This window comes from Myotis brandtii, unplaced genomic scaffold (genome assembly GCF_000412655.1).
Source record: "Myotis brandtii unplaced genomic scaffold, ASM41265v1 scaffold1402, whole genome shotgun sequence".
In the NCBI taxonomy this organism is placed as follows: domain Eukaryota; kingdom Metazoa; phylum Chordata; class Mammalia; order Chiroptera; family Vespertilionidae; genus Myotis; species Myotis brandtii.
In genome coordinates, this window is record NW_005355005.1 from 167,313 (window position 1) to 186,497 (window position 19,185).

General features: G+C 43.5%; 1 protein-coding gene across 5 annotated transcripts in view; it reads right to left on the minus strand.

The window, feature by feature from the left end:
* RNF144B (ring finger protein 144B) overlaps positions 1-19,185 on the minus strand; it is a 126,470-nt gene that overhangs the window by 23,036 nt on the left and 84,249 nt on the right. For 4 of the 5 annotated variants that reach the window (XM_005860810.2, XM_005860809.2, XM_014535242.1 and 1 more), the window contains exon 3: positions 4,685-4,789. In XM_005860810.2, the coding sequence (XP_005860872.1) occupies positions 4,685-4,789 (105 nt within the window). Of the gene's footprint in view, positions 1-4,684; positions 4,790-4,882; positions 5,044-19,185 lie in introns of those variants that run through there. The other variant, XM_005860811.2, reaches the window with a different exon arrangement.

The following is a 19,185-nucleotide window of genomic DNA, read 5'->3' on the forward strand; positions in this document are numbered from 1 at the left end:
CCCTCCACCCCAGCTCTACACTGTAATAATAAGAGATGGCAAGTGCAGGCAGTGCCAATGGGTGATTTGGGGGGACCATTTGGATCTCAAATTCCAGGAGTCACCCTCAATGAGCATGCAGTATGTATGAGTAAAAACTGTCTTTATTTTACAAATGTAGCTTCAAATTCCCTAGTACTGCACCCCCAACCCAACCATCCCCTATCCTAGTCTTCCAGAGTGCCCCACCCTAAGTCCTGTCCTACAGAATTCTGGAGCCCCCATTCTTGGCGAGAGCAGCTTTCCTTCCTCTGGTGCCTGCTGTGCCACCAGCAGTAAAAGGCAGGCTGGTCACTCAGTGCCCTGAGCTTGAAAGGACGGTTGGTGGGTGAGAAGCCGTTCCTGGGCGTCCACTGCCGGCTGACAGTGAGGAGAGGTTCCATCCTTCAGGCCATGTCATGGTAGGTACTCACCTCTCAAATTTACATGGTCCAGACCAGGGGTCCTCAAACTTTTTAAACAGGGGGCCAGTTCACTGTCCCTCAGACCGTTGGAGGGCCGGACTATAGTTTAAAAAAAAACTATGAATAAATTCCTATGCACACTGCACATATCTTATTTTGAAGTAAAAAAAACAAAATGGGAACAAATACAATATTTGTATTTGCATGTGGTCCGCGGGCCGTAGTTTGAGGACCCCTGGTCCAGACCAATGGCCCAGGCTCTCCCAGCAAGTGATGATACGTTCCTTTCCTAAGGCTGTAAGGGACCTGCTTAAGTAGTCATTGCCTCATTCCCAAGGCTACTGACTTCGAGCAAAGGCCTTGCCTGAATGCAGTGATGCTGTCAGAACAATCTGTGTCCTGCCTTTCATAATTCCACGTTGGACAAGAACCCTGCATCAAGTATATCAGAAATGCCCTGCAGAGCAACAGCTGAAAGGACCAGATGACACAAGGAAGGCAGGCTTTACTTTTCCCTGGATCCTGAGGAGCAGCTCCAGGGGCACGAGCTCTCCAGTGGCAGGACCTCTCCACAGCTTCCATGACATTGAAGAGGAAGCTGCCTTTTCTACCATTTCCTACATAAGCAAGGAGTTCTGCAACTGGGTATTCAACACTTTGCTGATGAAGCTGTTTCTGATAAATGAGGCAGAGCCCCAGCTGAGCCAATTTGAAAGCATTAAGAAGGCAGGTAGCCTGCAGGAGGCAGACAGAGCACAGCCAAGGGTGTGAACTAGATCCATGCAGTGAAGCATTTGAAGGAAAGAGCTTAAATTTCTTGTGTCTTTTGAAGATGAAGAAATGTTATACTTACAAGCATTTTCTAAGACAATAAATAATGAAGAACCATGTCTTGTAATATAAATAGCAGGACAAAGGGAACTTAAGCCTTAGCCAGAATTATTTTTAACAAGCAAAGTATATTTACGTATTACCTGAAAAATTCAACATTTTTTAAAGGCAGAACATGGAGGTACAATTCAGTCAAGCATAATGTGAATATGCCCCCTTGTGATGTATTCAATAATATTTATATTAAGAGCTCTATCCTATATAATAAAAGCCTAATATGCTAAGTGTCCGGTCATCTGTTTAAGCAATCAAAGTGTAATATGCTAATGATGTGCCAAGGCTGCTCAACCACTCGCTATGACGAGCACTGACCACCAGGGGGAAGACGCTCCAACTGGTAGGTTAGCTTGCTGCTGGGGTCCGGCCAATCGGGACTGAGCAAGATGAGCCAGACACGCCCTGGATCCCTCCCGCAGTCCCTTCCCGGCTGGCCAACCTCCTGCATCCCTCCCCGACCCCGATCCATGCACCGGTCGGGTCCCTCGGCCTGGCCTGCGCCCTCTCACAATCTGGGACCCTTTGGGGGATGTTGGAGAGCCAGTTTTGGCCCAATCCCACAGGCCAGGCCAAGGGACCCTACTGGTGCACGAATTCGTGTACTGGGTCTCTAGTATAATAATAACTATATATGAGGAAAGCTTGATGTAAAGGAAATCAGAAAGGAAGGCACTACAGTCCAAGTTCATGTGTGCATGTGTTATTTGCTTTGAAAGGAGTATTCCCATATAAACTAATGAAGCTACCAATATCTCCAACATAATCTATTCCTTTCTCAATTCAAAATCAAAGACAATCACCACCATCACTCTTTTTTTTTACTCTGAAAATACAATTGTAGCAAGTTAGTTAAGAACATGATTACCGCACATTCCTGCCCATCTTCAGCCATGCTCTTAGCAAGACCAATACGTACAGAAAGGTCAATTCACACCCTCAGGTCCACTTTACTAATCGAATGGGAAACGGACTTTAGAAAATTTAATAAATACCATATTTTCATTTGCAATGTTTTTGTTTTATTTTTTCAAATACCCTTTTATAATTTTTAAGAGCCACCATGGGTTTGTTTGGTTTTAACACAGCCTAAAGTAAAATTGTCTTCAGAGTAAAACTGGGTAAATGGAATCAGAACTAGGAAAGCGTGAATGAGAATGGGTCCAGTGGGGAAAGGGTAAGGATTAAAAAGTAGAAGACAACCGCAGGGAAATGTGGAAGAAAATGTCTATACTAAGAAAATCAGAGAAGTTACTAAGCTTTGTTCCAGAGAACTGTGAGATAAATGATGGCCTTTACTCACATTAGCCCTGACATTTGATATCCAAAGTGTTGATGGCTCGTGTTTACTAGTCATATAAAAATCTAGACCAACACTATGCAATTGAACTTTCTGCTATGATGGAAATGTTCTGTCCTTTGCTATCCAATCTGGTAGTCACGAGCCACATGTGGCTACTGAGCTCTTGGAATGTGATTAGTACAACCAAAAGAATGAATTTTTTATGTTATCTAATTTTAATTAATTTCATTGTAAATAGCCACATGAAGCCAGTGGCTACTGGATCAGACAGCACAGGTGTAGAATATAAGACTGTGATTCATTTCAAAGGCTTGTTTTGAAGCTTCACCAAACCATTTATTTTCACTTATATTTAGTAGATTTTGCATACATGAATTAAGTAAAATTTCATACGAAACACAGCTCTTGCTGCCTGGCTCCATGTCATGCTTTTCACTTTTATAGTCAATTTAACATCTCTCTGCTGGGTCAGGAGCTACCATGAGCATAAACAGCATTGGGCCTGTCTCATTTACCTCTCTGTCCTGGCGTGTACCAGGCACACTGTGCACGCTTAATAAACACTTGTTCACTACTGATCAAACATCAGAGAAGTCAAGAAGGAAGCATCTTTCTTGGAAGGATTATGCATAGAAAGACGATCCAGAATACCTGGATCTCATTTTAAAAACTATTTGCAAGTTGCATAGATGACTAGTACTCTTGGTGTCTAACCTAATCTTTCCCCACTTTAACTTTGTTCTGCCCATTACTCACACAAAAGTAAGCAGTATTTCTCACTAGAGCTTTACATATTCAATATTACATTTTTACTTTAAAAAAAACAATTAATTCATGATTTTCTTAAAATGAATCACTTCTAAATCATTATGTATTCTTTTGATTCTTCCCTAAAAAACACTTCAACCTCGCTTGTACCACTTTGCTGATATTCCATAAGCTGAACACAGGACCTCCAGAGGTAAACTGATTAGAAGTGGCCTATAACATTTTTCTGACTGCTTTTCTTACAAAGCAAAAAATTATATGTAAGAGTATATGAATTTGTAAACAAAACATTTATATACACACATGCACATATACACACTCACATACACATCCACTCATATATACACCTATAGCTACACACACGCATGCACTATTCAGCTTCCAATGGTCAAGTCCTTTATCATATATTCTATTATCTACCTGGTTCTACTCTTAGAGCCCTATAATTGTGGTGGTCAGAAGAACTGCATTAGATTTCTAGCTCTTCTACTTTTTTAGATATGCATGCACTTTTGGGCAAATTACTTAAACCCTCTGGGCCTAAGTTTTATCAGTTTGTTGAAAAGATTAGATAGTAAGTATACTGGCTATGAAAGCACCGGAAGAGTCCCTAATGAACAGCAGGTGTGCCGTGTTTGCTGCATGAATAACTTATTTCATGGGTTTCTTGGGACCTCTTTGAGACGCTTACCAACTCCCTACAAATGGACAAGAGCTAGTTATCTTCTCACTTACAGTGAACAGGCTCTGAAGATTAAAGGCAGATTTAGGGCAAGTTATTGATCAGGGACTGAAGAAACAAAAGAAAGGGATATATCACAGTCTTTAAAAAATGGTGGAAGAACTCACGGAAAAAAGAAAGACATTTCTGATGCCTGATAAATATTAAATGAAAGGCCTTTCTCTGCTCTTTAAAAATGGCTCAACTCAGGCTACCTTCTAGTTTATTGTCTGTAACTGTGGCTAACCTGCTGTCTGATTATCTTCAAAGTATGAAAGATCACAAGACCACTCATTATTCAGCCTCCGAACCTCACATTTGGTAAATTTGATTTCTTCACCTTTGCCTACCTGTTCAGAGAGCCTTTATAAATAGAATTGAGGTAAATAGCAGCTTTAAAAGTTTGTACAAAGAATCCAAAGGTGAGTAGCAATAAAGTACTGCTTTAAAAAATTCATCTCTGTCTTTTGTTTCTAGACTCTCTGTTAGGGAAGTACATAGAGTCAAGATCCTAGGAAATAATGTCAAGAGGAAAGTGGGGAAGATCATGGCACTCATCCATACCTCAGCTTCCTGCAGGATCCCGTGGTTTAGGCACACCATGTCAGGGCAAGTGATGGGAGACCCACATCCGTCTCGGATTGCCAGCTGCATGTACTGTTTCAGGCACTGGAAGTTAAGAAGAAAAAAGACAGACCATTAACTGCCGCATTACAGTAGCACAAAGGTTACAAAACCACCACTGCCTCTCTTCTTCCTTACTTGGCAGTCCTGGGCTCTTGTACTCAGAAAGCATAAGTTATCACAAGTGTGAATGCTAAGACCTATCACTTTGGAAAGACTGCAGAGACAGGCAATTTGGTATGACTTCATCCTAAGAAAACTGGGTTTATTCAAGGCAGCAAATTCCTGTAGGCTCACATTTTACCCACCACAGATAGGGGAAAGCCTTCTTTCTTTCTTTCTTTTTAAACTTATTTGACTTTCCTAGATAGGGGAAAGCCTTCTTTCTTTCTTTCTTTCTTTCTTTCTTTTTAAACTTATTTGACTTTCCAGTTTAATTTTTACCTAGTGGTCCTCTCCCTCAAAGTTTGCCCAGAAATAGAACTGTGACCCTTGTGCTGAGCTAGCCAAACAGAAACAAAATGAAATTAAGTCAATGACTTATCTGGAACACCCTTAACAGCAAATACACCTGGAAAAGATCATGTAAAAGACAATTTGGGAGACAACTATGGGCCTTGGTGAATGCTACGGTGAGGAGGTTTGAGTACAACCTGGTTAAGGAAGAATTTAATAGGAAAACAGAAACCCAGAGGGGAGGGGAGGGAGAGGTGAGAAGGGAACAGTAAGAATACCAAGGACAATTTGATCTACTCATTGCCTGTTGCACCTGAATCTTAGGCAGTGGATGGAGATGTGAGTCAGACTAAGAAGGTAGGCGAGGGACTGATATAGCATTATGGAAATCTCTAACTCCTCTCTGCTCCCTCTCAACCCACCCCACATGCCCACAGGAAATTGAAGGCCATAGTTTCAGAAGATAATGCTCTTAAGAAATCTGTAAGTTGGCTTCTCAATTTCTAGTAATTTGCTCATAATTGGCCAGCTCTTTGATATAAGCATGATGGGGAAAAAAATCAAACTCAAATATTTGAAAAAGACACCCCCAAAATACATAAGCTACTCAATGAATTAATGACCCTTACAAAGTGATCATCTATATATATAAAAGCATAAGCGACTGGACAACCAGACAACCAGTCGACCAGTCGACCGGCTGGTAGCTATGATGCGCACTGACCACCAGGGGGCAGGCGCTCAACACAGGAGCTGTTCCCTGGTGGTCAGTGCGCTCCCACAGTGGGAATGCCACTCAGCTAACAGACTGGTGCCAGACTCTGGGCTCACGGCTAGTGAGCACAGCTGCAGCGGTGCAAGCCTCTCCAGTGGACACTCCCTCTGCGCACCCGAGCAGCGGCAGGCACAGTGAGACCAGGATGCATGGAAGCAGTGTGGTGCCCAGCCTGGCTCAGGCTCCTCCCCGGCCACCTGCCACGATCGATGCGGACAGCAGGCTGGAGCCCAACGAGCTGGCGGGTAAGGCCGGGCTGTGGCAGTGCAGAGGTCCACTGATGCCCGCAGGCCAAGTCGAGGGACCTCACTGGTGCACAAATCCATGCAATGGGCCTCTAGTTATTTATAATTGAACTTGGATCTTTCAAAATTACACATCTATGTATCAACCTGCTACATTAAAAATATTATTGTTGCACCAACCTTTTATAAAAGCTTAACTACTAAATAAATTTTATGGTTAGAATACTGATGACATAATTATGAAACCTAATTCTTTCATTGACTATCTTTATTCATTTTCTCCATCTGAAATTAAAACTCACATCATGATTGTATTTCAGAAAAATAATCATGTATTTATCTGACTGAAATTACTGTTACAATGTACTAATGAATCAATGACTAGGGCAAACCATTTAAACCAGATTTGCATCTCTTCTAGTAGTTAATAACTCCCTTCTCCAAGGAGTCAAGCTTTTTCTATGATGCTCATCACAGGAAAAAACACCCCACTGGAAAATAACCTAAATATCCAAAATAGAAGAACACAGAAATAAATTATGCTAAATTCATGCAAGGAAAAGCTGAAGAATTACAAAAAATATTTTTAAATTAATTTCCACTTGTATTGAAAATTTATAAAGTTGAATCTAAGCTTTCCCAAGAGTTCACAAAGAATGTACTATTTGCTAATATAATGTTCTTAGGTACACTGTAACCACAATACATAAAACCAATGAATTTTAAGCTTCCCACAAGTACTTTCCTGGCCACAATATTACATGACCCATGATTTTAGGAGAGAGGTTAGAGCTGTATACAACCAATGACAGGGTGTAATTATATAAATTCCATTTACTCTGTTGTTAAATGCTAAGAAACACTGGTTCTAGAAAGATTTGTAAGTACCAGTTGCTAAGTAATGCTCTAGTGCAGGCACTTATACTCCATCACTAGGGGCCTGCATTTCTATTCTAAGGCAAAGAGGGAAAACAACCAACTCTAGTTATTGCTTCTTATTAAGTTTTCAAGTACCTTAGGTTCATGATATGTCTTCTATTAGCTTACAGTAAAAATTTAATCTTGAACTCTCCCTCTCTTCTTCAAAATCTCTGGCTAAAGCACAAAAATACTGAAAACATGCCCATGAAGCCTGTGCATGTTACACAAACCAAACAATTCCAGAAGAGACTGGCATCTAGCTTATAAATAAACACAGAGGAACACAGAAAGAGAAAAGGAAAAACAATCATCATTTAGTCCCATTGAAAAAAAATTATATTCCAATAAACAATAGCATTAAACAAATGTCTAAATATGTAATTTTCAAAACAGCTAACAAAATCTACAGGAAATGTTTCAACTAGAACATCTCAAATATCCTGATAACCAAAGAAAGAAAGAAAAAACTTGTCTTTTAGATTGTCAACCTTTCACTTCATTAGTTTGATAGAACATAACATTCTTTAGGCCATGACGTGCCATGTACTAGTATAATAAAGACCGTTCCTCAAAATCATTCCACAGCCCTCAAGGATTCAAAAGAGATCTAACCAAGAATTTAACATCAAACACCCGGTGAGCCAGATGACTTGTATTATCTCTTCCAGCTCTGAGAGCCTATGAATTATGTACAGTGGGACCTTCCCAAAAAGAGGTTTTTCCTAGACCCCTTTCAGGTGCATATTTTCCAATGTACCAAAAAGCATTCTTTTTAAAAAAATATATATGTTTTTATTGATTTGAGAGAGAGAGGAAGGGGGAGGGAGAGAGAGAAAAACATCGATGTGAGAGAGAAACTTCAATCGGCTGCCTTCCAAATGCACCCCAAAGGAGGATTGAACCTGCAACCTGGGCATGTGTCCTGACTGGGAATCAAACCAGCAACTTTTCGGTACATAGGACAATGCTCCACCAACTGAGCTACAACAGTTAGAACCCAAAGGGCTTTCTTTATAGATGTTCTCATCTATTAGCTGGACAAGGCAAAAAGGGCTACAACATTTAGACAAAGCTCCTAAGAGATCCACCCAAAATAATATACATATATACATATATATTTACTCTAAAGTTGCTCATTCTCTGTCACTAGATTTTATACCTTTCTTTAAATTTTTCTCTAAGAAATAAAGCATTACAATGAATAGTGAAGGGAACTGGATTCTAACAATTAAAATTGAAGTATAAACTCTAAAGTTTTCTTCAGCATCTTGGGCAAGTCATTAATGTCTCCAGCTACAACATTTTCAATTATAAAATGGGACAATACCACTTGCCAAGCCTACTCTTACAGAAATAGAGAGTCCTTCATGAGGGTAAATACATGAAAATACCATGAAAAGTAAAAACAGGTATGCAAACATCCTATATAATAAAAGGGCAGTATGCAAATTGTCCCCTCAACCAGCGTTCTTCCGGGAGTTTAACCAGGGAGCAGGCCAGCCGGGGGAACGGAGGGAGGCCCTGGCTGGCAGCCGCTAGGGACCCTCCCAGTGCACATGGTCCTCTAGTAAAGTATAATGGGAGAACAGAATAGCTGTTTCTGAAGTACAGGTAGGCATGCAGAAATAAAAGTCCCCAAACGATGCAACCCCCTGAAATTAGTTTCATGATGGTGGGGTGGGGAGGTAAGAGGAGAATATGTATTGATGGAAGGAAGGAGGTAATGTGTACCATTAGCTGAAAGTTTAAATTGTTCTTGGATGCTTCTAGATGCAGATGCTGAGGTTCTGAGGTCCAAGAAGGACTGGCAGACCACCTGGATTGAAGCTGAGTTGGTGCACTACTGACCTTGGGTTTCTCAGGCCTCACTCAGCCATAGATGGGAAGGAAGGTGATGAGGGGGAAAGTACCTTGGGTATAAAAGTTTGCTTTTTATCATTCCTGGCACAATGCTATACACTAAAATAAATATTTAACAAAACGCATACTAACATTTCTCTTCTTCAGTACACAATTACATCATAATGTCTCAAGAGTGTTCTAAATAACATCTTATATTTAGGCCAATACTCTGTTTATTCCAGCTCAGACTATGATCTCTACACATGATCCAAAAATAAAATCTTTGTTGGATGCTGTTGACTTAAATTATTAATAAACTCAAGATGGTGTATCTCTCATAATTCAAAAAGCCTTTTTAACAAAGCATGCTGGTTTGAAATGTATAAAAGTTTGAAAATTTTCAAAGAAATCAATAATCTATAGCTAGACAACTTATTTCCTGGTATAGTATTATCTTACAAAGTTTTATTATAAATCTACTTTCAGAAACCTTGGCTTTTCACAAATATATTACTAGTAATGGGCATCACCTTCCTACTCCTTTGCCAACCACATAGGACATCAGAGGACTGACAGGAAAACCTGCCACCGGATGATTAAAGAGAAGTCCCAAATCAAACAACAAGCCATAAGTACAGTTAAAAGGAGACCAGAATTTTACAGTCTTCATCCTTAAGCATCTCATATTCAGAAAGCCTTCCTTGTCTTGTTCCTCCATCTGGAACAGTGCCCAGCCCATCGGCTCTCACAGCACTCTGACACCCAGCTAACACAGTACTTTTCAAGCTGGGTGCAAAGGTGTATTCTTGGGAGCCCAAGAGCCCGCCATCACAAGGTTTTTATCCATTTTATGTTTGTTTAGTAATATTAATAAAAGCATACTTTGAACCATCTCAAAGAAAACACCATTTCTATTCCATTTCAATGCTCATACTTCTTCAAGTCCTCACTGCTTTGCCAGATAAGAATGCTCTCATTGTCACAGGCAGATGAAAAAGCTATGGAAGTATCTGGACCCAGTGAAAGCTGTACACATCAAGATTCTTAGTGATTCCAACATAGAAGAGTCGCCAGATCATTGAATTACCCCTTGTTATTGGAACACACCAAACTCAGCCTAACTGTAAAAAGTGATTTAGTGGAAACTAAACATCATCCATCACATTAATGTTAACTTAAATTTTGTTGGTCTATAATTTTAGTTAATATGCAGTTTATATATTTACTAGAGGCCCAGTGCACAAAATTCATGCATTGGGTGGAGGGGTCCCTCAGCCCGGCCTGCACCCTCTCCAATCAGGGACCACTGGCTCCTAACCGCTCACCTGCCTGCCTGCCTGATCGCCCCTACCCCCTCTGCCTGCCTGCCTGATGCCCCTAACTGCTCCCCTGTCTACCTGATTGGCCCTAACTACCTCTGCCTGCCTGCCTGATCACCCCTAGCCCCCCTGCCTGCCTGCCTGATTGTCCCTAACCATTCTGCCTGCCTGCCTGCCTGATCGCCCCTACCCCCTCTGCCTGCCTGCCTGATGCCCCTAACTGCTCCCCTGTCTACCTGATTGGCCCTAACTACCTCTGCCTGCCTGCCTGATCACCCCTAGCCCCCCTGCCTGCCTGCCTGATTGTCCCTAACCATTCTGCCTGCCTGCCTGCCTGATCGCCCCTACCCCCTCTGCCTGCCTGCCTGATGCCCCTAACTGCTCCCCTGTCTACCTGATTGGCCCTAACTACCTCTGCCTGCCTGCCTGATCACCCCTAGCCCCCCTGCCTGCCTGCCTGATTGTCCCTAACCATTCTGCCTGCCTGCCTGCCTGATCGCCCCTACCCCCTCTGCCTGCCTGCCTGATGCCCCTAACTGCTCCCCTGTCTACCTGATTGTCCCTAACTACCTCTGCCTGCCTGCCTGATCACCCCTTACCGCCTCTGCCTGCCTGCCTGATCGCCCCTAACTGCTCTCCCCTACCGGCCTGATCACCCCTAACCACCTCTGCCACAGCCCCTGCCACTGTGGCTTTGTCCAGAAGGATGTCCACGGCCCCTGCCACTGTGGCTTTGTCCAGAAGGATGTCCAGAAGACATCCAGTCTATCTGATCTAATTAGTATATTACCCTATTATTAGTATAGATTCTGATGTTCTCATTTAAAAGATATGTCTAAATTTGCTTGTACCTTGTATTATGTTTGCATAAGTTTAAGTGAGACTATAATAAAAGTAATTTTAAAGTAGCTCAGTATTGGAGTTTCAATTATTTTTCCCTTCAAAAGGAAACCCTGTAAATCCATCAAAAGGAGGAGAACACTGTGATTCTCAGTGGCAACACAGCTTGTTATATGACATTTTCCCTCAGGGACTTACCAGAATATCAGACTATCCAACGAGAATTTTATAAACTGTACAAACACCCCTCTCCCTCTTCTCCAGAAGAATTGGCTCTTCGTCCCTACTTCCCAATATTTCCATCCCAACTTAGGTAGTAACACCAGATGTTAACAATTGAATGATGTCATACATGTCAACAGTGCAGCACGTATCACCCTGCCCTGCAGGGGCCTGTGAACTAGGCTGTCTCCCCAATAGCCCAGGAGTTCCTTCAGGGTCTGGATCATATCTTATTCCTCTTTATATTCCCTAGAAACATCTATCACAGGATCTGGCACATGGCAGACACTCAGACGTCTGTGGGAGTTGGAAGGCTGACTCTACCACCTACCAGCTTTGTGGAAAACTTCTTCAGCTCCAATCTCTGAGCCATATAAACCCAATCCACCTGCATCCTTCCTCCCTTTCCTCTTGACACACAGGAGCCAACTCTGCCTTCGAGGGCCACCTCCACTATTATCTAGTTCCTATTCCCTCCTGCCTTCCAGAATATTTACCCTATTGAGTATCCATTTTCTTTCTTATGTATTGAAATTTCCCCATCTCTATTGGGTCCTTCTTCAGCAGTTAAACATGTCCAAAACTATGTTAGTCTAAGAAAAATAATAAAACAGCCCTCCCTTACTCCTTTTCCTGGCTAGATACTGACTTTTCATTCCTCTCCTCCTCACAGTCAAGTATTTAAAACAGTTGTCTGCCCTCACTTCCCTCACTCCTTCACCAACACCATCACAACTTAACTGATGTGGCTATCCAAAGATGCCAGTGACCTCCGTACCACTGAATCCAACACACATGTTCTTCCTTCCTGACCGCTCAGCCATTAGACACACTTAACTCACTCCACTTTCTTGAAATTGTCTCTTCCCTTCCCTTCAGAATTCCACACTTCTCTGATTTTTCATTCTATGCTTCCTCTCTGCCATTCCTTCTCAACCTTTTTCATTTTTCTCAACTCGGTTTTTCAATGTCGAAATGGCAGGATGGTATCTAGTAAACTCCCTTCTCCCTTTGCATTTTTTGGTCACCTCATTTACTAGACATAACCACTTCCCTGCTCTGCTCTATAATCCAGAGAATATATTTCCCAGACTCCAGGGAGACTTGGCCAATGGGAAGCACAAATTGAACCAATTACCTAGTTGCTTAGCAAAGGAAAACACACACACACACACACCCACACACACACACACACCCACACACACACACACACCCACACACACACACACACCCACACACACACAAACCTTAACTGAATTAATACCTTTAATTTTTCTTCTTTTCCTCAACCAAAGCTCAACCAAAACATGCCCCAAATCTAACCACTCTCACCACTCCCACTGCAATTCAAATCATCACCACCTATTTCAAGGACCCCTACAATAGCTTCCTCACTGGTCTCTTGGCTTCTAGTCCACACAACAGCCAGGGTGCTCTTTATGTACATCGTTTAAAAATATAAAGCATGAACAGTCAGTGTGGCTCAGTTGGTTGAGCATCGTCCTATGGATGAGGAGGTCATGGTTTGATTCCCCAAAAAGGCACATGCCTGGGTTGCAGGCTCGATCCTCAATGGGGGGCTTGCAGGAAGCAGCCAATTGATGTTACTCGCTCATCGATGTTTCTATCTCTTTCTCCTTCTCCCTTCCTCTCTCTGAAATCAATAAAAACATATTAAATATAGATGTAAATCATATCTTATTCTTCTGCTCAAAACCTCCAATGAATGTGCATCTCATTTGTTTAATTTTTAAAGCTTTTTTTTTTTTGGTAATGTATTTTTATTGATTTCAGAGAAGAAGGGAGAGGGAGAGAGAGAGAAACATGAATGATGAGAGGGAATCATTGATAGGCTGCCTCCTGCACACCCCTTATAGGGGATTGAGGCCGCAACCAGGGCATGTGCCCTTGGCCAGAATTGAACCCGGGGCCCTTCAGTCCACAGGCTGACGCTCTATCCACTGAGCCAAACCAGCTAGGGAGAATGTGCATCTCATTTAGATTGCCTCTCAGACTCCTTATCATGGCTCATAAGGTCCTAAATTTTCTACCAACTACTGCTGTGAGTTCATTTCTACCACATTCCCTCTTACTATTTCTTCAACTTGTCAAACTTGCTCCTGTTGCAAGGCCTTTCTTATGCAATTTCCCTTCCCTGGAATGCTCTTTCCCTAGATGACTCAATCTCACTTTACTCAGGGCTCTATTCAATGACCTCCTTAGATAGGCCTTCCATGGCTAAACAGGCCAGCCTTCCCTCCCCTATCAGGCCTCCTTACCTAGTTGTATTTTTCTTCATAGCACTTACCACTGCCTAATATTACTTATACATTGCCTATTGCCACACTAAGTTTCAACTATAAGCACAGGGACCTTGCCTTGTCTTCTTATGGATTCCAGAAAACCAGGTAGAAGGTTCTACAAAACGTATTGTTAGTACTAGAGGCCCAATGCACGAATTTCGTGCACTGTGTGTGTGGGGGGGGGGAGGGGTCCCCCTCAGCCTGGCCTGCGCTCTCTTGCAATCTAGTACCCCTTGGGGTATGTAGCAGTGTGCCAAGCAGGAGGCGGCCTGGGAGGAGCCCGAATCGGGGCCGGGCACCATGATGCTCATGCTCATCCTGGCCTGCTGTGCCTGTTGCCACAGAGTCAGGAGAGGCTCCCGCAGCTTCTGGCTGAGCAGCGCTCCCTCTGTGGGAGCATACTGACCACCAGGGGGCAGCTCCTGCATTGAGCATCTTCCCCCTGTTGGTCAGTGCACATCACAGCGACCGTTGTTCTGCTGGTCCTTCCACCATTTGGTCGATTTGCATATTGGGGTTTTATTATATAGGATAGGTAGCTAGTTAGTATTAATAAAGGGAGTAAGTGAAATCAGATATTGAGCCTAATAAACTAGGGAGGTGAGTTAGACAGTAAGCCTAATTCCCCCAGGGATCAGGCCTAAGCCAGCAGTCAGATATCCCTCTTGCAGTCCGGGCTCTTGCAGTCTGGGACCCCTTGCTCCTTACCACCTGCCTGCAGTGGAGGCAGGAGAGGCTCCCGCCACCGCTGCTGCACTCGCCAGCCATGAACCTGGCTTCTGGCTGAGCAGTGCTCCCCCATGTGAGCACACTGACCACCAGGAGGCAGCTCCTGCATTGAGTGTCTGCCCCCTGGTGGTCAATGCACATCATAGTGACTGGTCATTCTGGTTGTACCACCATAACAGTTGCTTAGGCCTTTATTATATAGACTAGAGGCCCGGTGCACGAAATCTGTGCACTTGGGAGGGGTCCCTCAGCCCTGCCTGTGCCCTCTCGCAGTCCGGGACCCCTCAGGGATGTCCACCTGCCGGCTTAGGCCCAATTCCCCCAGGGATCAGGCCTAAGCCAGCAGTCAGATATCCCTCTTGCAGTCCGGGCTCTTGCAGTCTGGGACCCCTTGCTCCTTACCACCTGCCTGCAGTGGAGGCAGGAGAGGCTCCCGCCACCGCTGCTGCACTCGCCAGCCATGAACCTGGCTTCTGGCTGAGCAGTGCTCCCCCATGTGAGCACACTGACCACCAGGAGGCAGCTCCTGCATTGAGCATCTGCCCCCTGTTGGTCAGTGCGCATCACAGCGACCCATTGTTCTGCTGGTCCTTCCACCATTTGGTCGATTTGCATATTGGGGTTTTATTATATAGGATAGGTAGCTAGTTAGTATTAATAAAGGGAGTAAGTGAAATCAGATATTGAGCCTAATAAACTAGGGAGGTGAGTTAGACAGTAAGCCTGACTCACTAGGAAGCTATACAGTTCCCTAGGGGTCTGCCTAGGAGACTTAATCCCTGAAGCTGGCTCCCCATGGGACAACCAACCAATATCCACGATTACAGAGGGACAGATAAAACAATAAAGGGGAAATTCCTCTGCTGGGCGCATGTGCAATAGGAGCCAAGATGGCGACCATAAAGGGAAGGTATTTAGCCTGGGGAAAAGACCAAATTGTACTGGGGGTGGGCCCAGTACAAACCTGGGAAGGACTGGGGATGAGACTGGTCAGTTTGAAAGCCCCGGGTAATATAATCAAAGCCTAACAAAGGCCTCTTGCTGGGTAGCGTGGGTTTGCCTGTTGTTAGCGGCAGCCACGCTGGCTCCAAGCGCAGGCCCAAGCGTGAGCCTGGGTATAGAAGTACAGCACTAGGCGGAGTGCAGCCAGGAACAGAGACTAAGCTAGCCAGATGGGAATAGAGACTGAACCAGACTAAGCTTTGGCATGGACTGAACTGATGCACAGTATTTCTGGACACTGGTGTTAGGATCACCGAAAGAGGAACGCACAAGACCAAAAGGGGTAAAGAATTATGAATTTATTAGGTCATCTGGAAAACCCAGGTGGGCTGAGCCCCAAAATGGCACCAGCACCCAGGGACAGGCAGTCTGAGATTTTACAGGACTCCAGGCTGGCTTTTTCTGGGCAGAGAATTCTCTGGGCAGGTCTGGATTCTTGGAAAGTCCAGAGGGGAGAGAGAACGGCCTTAGCAAATGGAATGTGGTCTAAGCGAGAGGGAACATCTGTTGTGAAGTGGCCGAAAGGCCAGTTCCCAGGAGAGAGCTATCATTTCAACGATTTAATCAGACCTAACAACTGGCTCTTCTTCTGGGCGTGGTGAAGACAAGGCTGGACTTCTTCCACAGTGGGTCAGAGCTGAGCCACCTGGCCGTGATGAGACACTGGGAACCTGGGGGGCAGCCAAATATAAATCTTCCCACTACATCTTATCCTCCATGTGTGGGCCCCTGGAAATGCTTCTCTCGTGACTCTGTGGACGGACCCCATTTCTGGGGGCAACATTATTGAATGACTTAATAAATCCCCCAGTCCTATCACTCCCTTTCCTAGTGATCAGGACTGTTCATCTCCATCTCTTCTGCCATGACCCTGGGCTTCCTGCCATTACCTCTTACCTGGGCTTCTGCCTTAGCCCATTCACTGTTCTTCCTGTATGTGTATTAACCTCTTTCTAATTAATTCTGCCCACTGAAGGCAAAAGAAATCTTTAAAAATCTAAGTCTGATCCCTACTCTCACCTGCTTAAAACCCTTCCATGACTGTAAGCACTCTTTATTTCTCCTTTGTAGTACTCATTATAATTGAAGGATTCAAAAACTAGGTGCATATAATTACGTGCTCCCCAAAATTTCACTGTTCACTCATTCCACCTGTCAACGTTACCAGAAATTTCAGCCTTTAGATTTCTTTAATTAAAACCTTGTCACTGGAATGCTCCAGTCTCCATTCACATGTAATTATAGCACAAGGATTTTAATACAGGTTAGATAGGCCAGTTCCCTAGCAGAGGGCAGTGTCTTGAAAAAAAAAAAATGCCAGACAGATGCTTTTATGAGAAGAAACACTGGAAACTATGGGACACTAGTGGGAAAGGCAACTGTGATATTGTGACTTATAATTAGAAATACATATTCGGTCTTTGTTCCCATTTTTAGCATGAAGCTTCTAAAACCCTTGGAATTTCCTAAGTGGTGAAAGATATATAGAGTGTCTTTTGTTATGTTAATGGAGTTGCTTTTGAAATGCCCCAGGTCACCAAAATAAGGGCTGGTTGCCAGGGGAACCAACCTTATCATTAGAGGGTTAGAATTTTCAGTCTCATCCTTGGAATGCCTGGGAGGGGAGAAGGGCTGGAGGTTGACCTGATCACCAATAGACACTGATTTAATCATTCATGTCTATGCAATAAAACCTCTATAAAAACCCAAAGGGATGGGGCTCAGTGAGCTCCTGGTTGGTGAATACATGGAAATTTCAGGAGCGTGACTCATCTGGAGAGGGAATAGAAGCTCCATACCCTTCCCCATACCTTGCCCTATGTATCTCTTCCATCTGGATATTCCTGAGTTATATACTTTTATAATAAACCAATAATCTAGTATGTGAAATGTTTCTCTGAGTTCTGTGAGCTGCTCTAACAAATTAATCGAACCCAAGGAGGGGGTCATTGGAGCCTTTAATTTATAGCCCGTTGATCAGAAGCTCAGGAAACAACCTGGGCTTGTGACTGGTATTGGAAGCGGGGAGGGGGCAGAGTCTTGTAGGACTGAACCCTTAACCTGTGGAGACTAATGCTATCTCCAGACAGATGATGTCAAAATTGAGTTGAATTCTTAGACATACTACTGAAAGGAATTTTAGAGACAGGACAGGCAATTAGGAAATAAGGGGGGTGGGGGACCCGTGAGAGAGGAATGCATATGTGATGGGAGGAGACAGCTCCAAGCCAGATGGCTTATGTTACATTCACAGAGGATGGAGGAATGTTACAAGATAAGGGGAAGAAAAAGAGGGAGTACCAGGTGAGCTTTGAACTTTGAAACTGATACCCTGCAGGAAAGTAGCCAATTAGGAGAGCATGGGGGACATAAATTAAGAAAGGGTCCAATTAGAAAGTGAGATGGACAAAGAACTCCCAGCATTTATAAACTGGTAGACAAAGAGACTCAAGGGACAGGACAGGTTTTTTTCCCATTAGAGAGAGAGAGCAGGTTTTTACTGATTTGGGGGCTTTTGTATACGCTTACAATAAACTTTTATACTTCTGCCTATTTCCATTTTTGTTATTATATTTCAAGTAGATATGTTTTCATTTTTCTTGGGTATATACTTATACTTAGGAGTTGATGTGGTATATGATATAACTATTTGTCTTTTGAAGAACTGCTAAACTATTTTCCAAAGCAGCTACATCATTTTACATTCCCACCAGCAGTGTATGAGGGTACAAGAACCCACAAGGAGAATCCGAGAGCTTGCCATTTCACGTAACACTACTGGTATCTGAGAATTGCTTGGTGGTATGAGAGGAGGTGCCCCTCCACAGACACACCTGTTGGAAAAGGGTACAGAAACCCAATAGAGAAGCCTTAAGGGAAGACCCTGGGGAAAAGGAAGAGGGATATTTCAACAAGAGAGTAGTGAACTTCAAAGATAACATTCATTTGCCTTACTGTTCCACTACCTTACCGACAATTCTTAAATTTTAAAGTCCATTCAACTCACTTTAGGATCCTGTTAAAAGTGCAGATTCTAATTCAGTAGATCTGAGGTGGGGCTGAGCTCCTGACTTCCTCTTAAGCTCCCAGTTGTTGTTCATACTGCTGGTACACTGACCATACTTTTCAGTAGCAAGGTCTAGGACAGTGATGGCGAACCTATGACACGCGTGTCAGAGGTGACACGCGAACTCATTTTTTTGGTTGATTTTTCTTTGTTAAATGGCATTTAAGTATATAAAATAAATATCAAAAATATAAGTCTTTGTTTTACTATGATTGAAAATATCAAAAAATTTCTATATGTGACACGGCACCAGAGTTAAGTTAGGGTTTTTCAAAATGCTGACACTCTGAGCTCAAAAGGTTCGCCATCACTGGTCTAGGACAAAGACTCCCTACACTGGATATTTAATAGAGTCATCTGGGGAGCTTTCCCAAAGCCCAACGCCTAGGCCACACCACAGGCCAATTAATTCAGAATCTCTGCCCTGGCCTCTGTAGCTCGGTGGTTGGAGCATTGGCCTGCACACCAAAGGAGTCTCGGGTTCAATTCCAGGTCAAGGGCACGTACCTCAGTTGCAGATTCATTCCCCAGTCCCACTAGGGGTGAGTGCGGGAGGCAACCAATTGATGTATTCTCTCACATCAACGTTTCTCTCTCTTTCTCTCTCCCTTCCTCCTCCTTCTCCCCCTCCAATGGAAAAAAAATATCCTGGGGTGAGGATAAAAAGGCCAGGTATCGGTGTGTTACACACACACACACACACACACACACACACACACA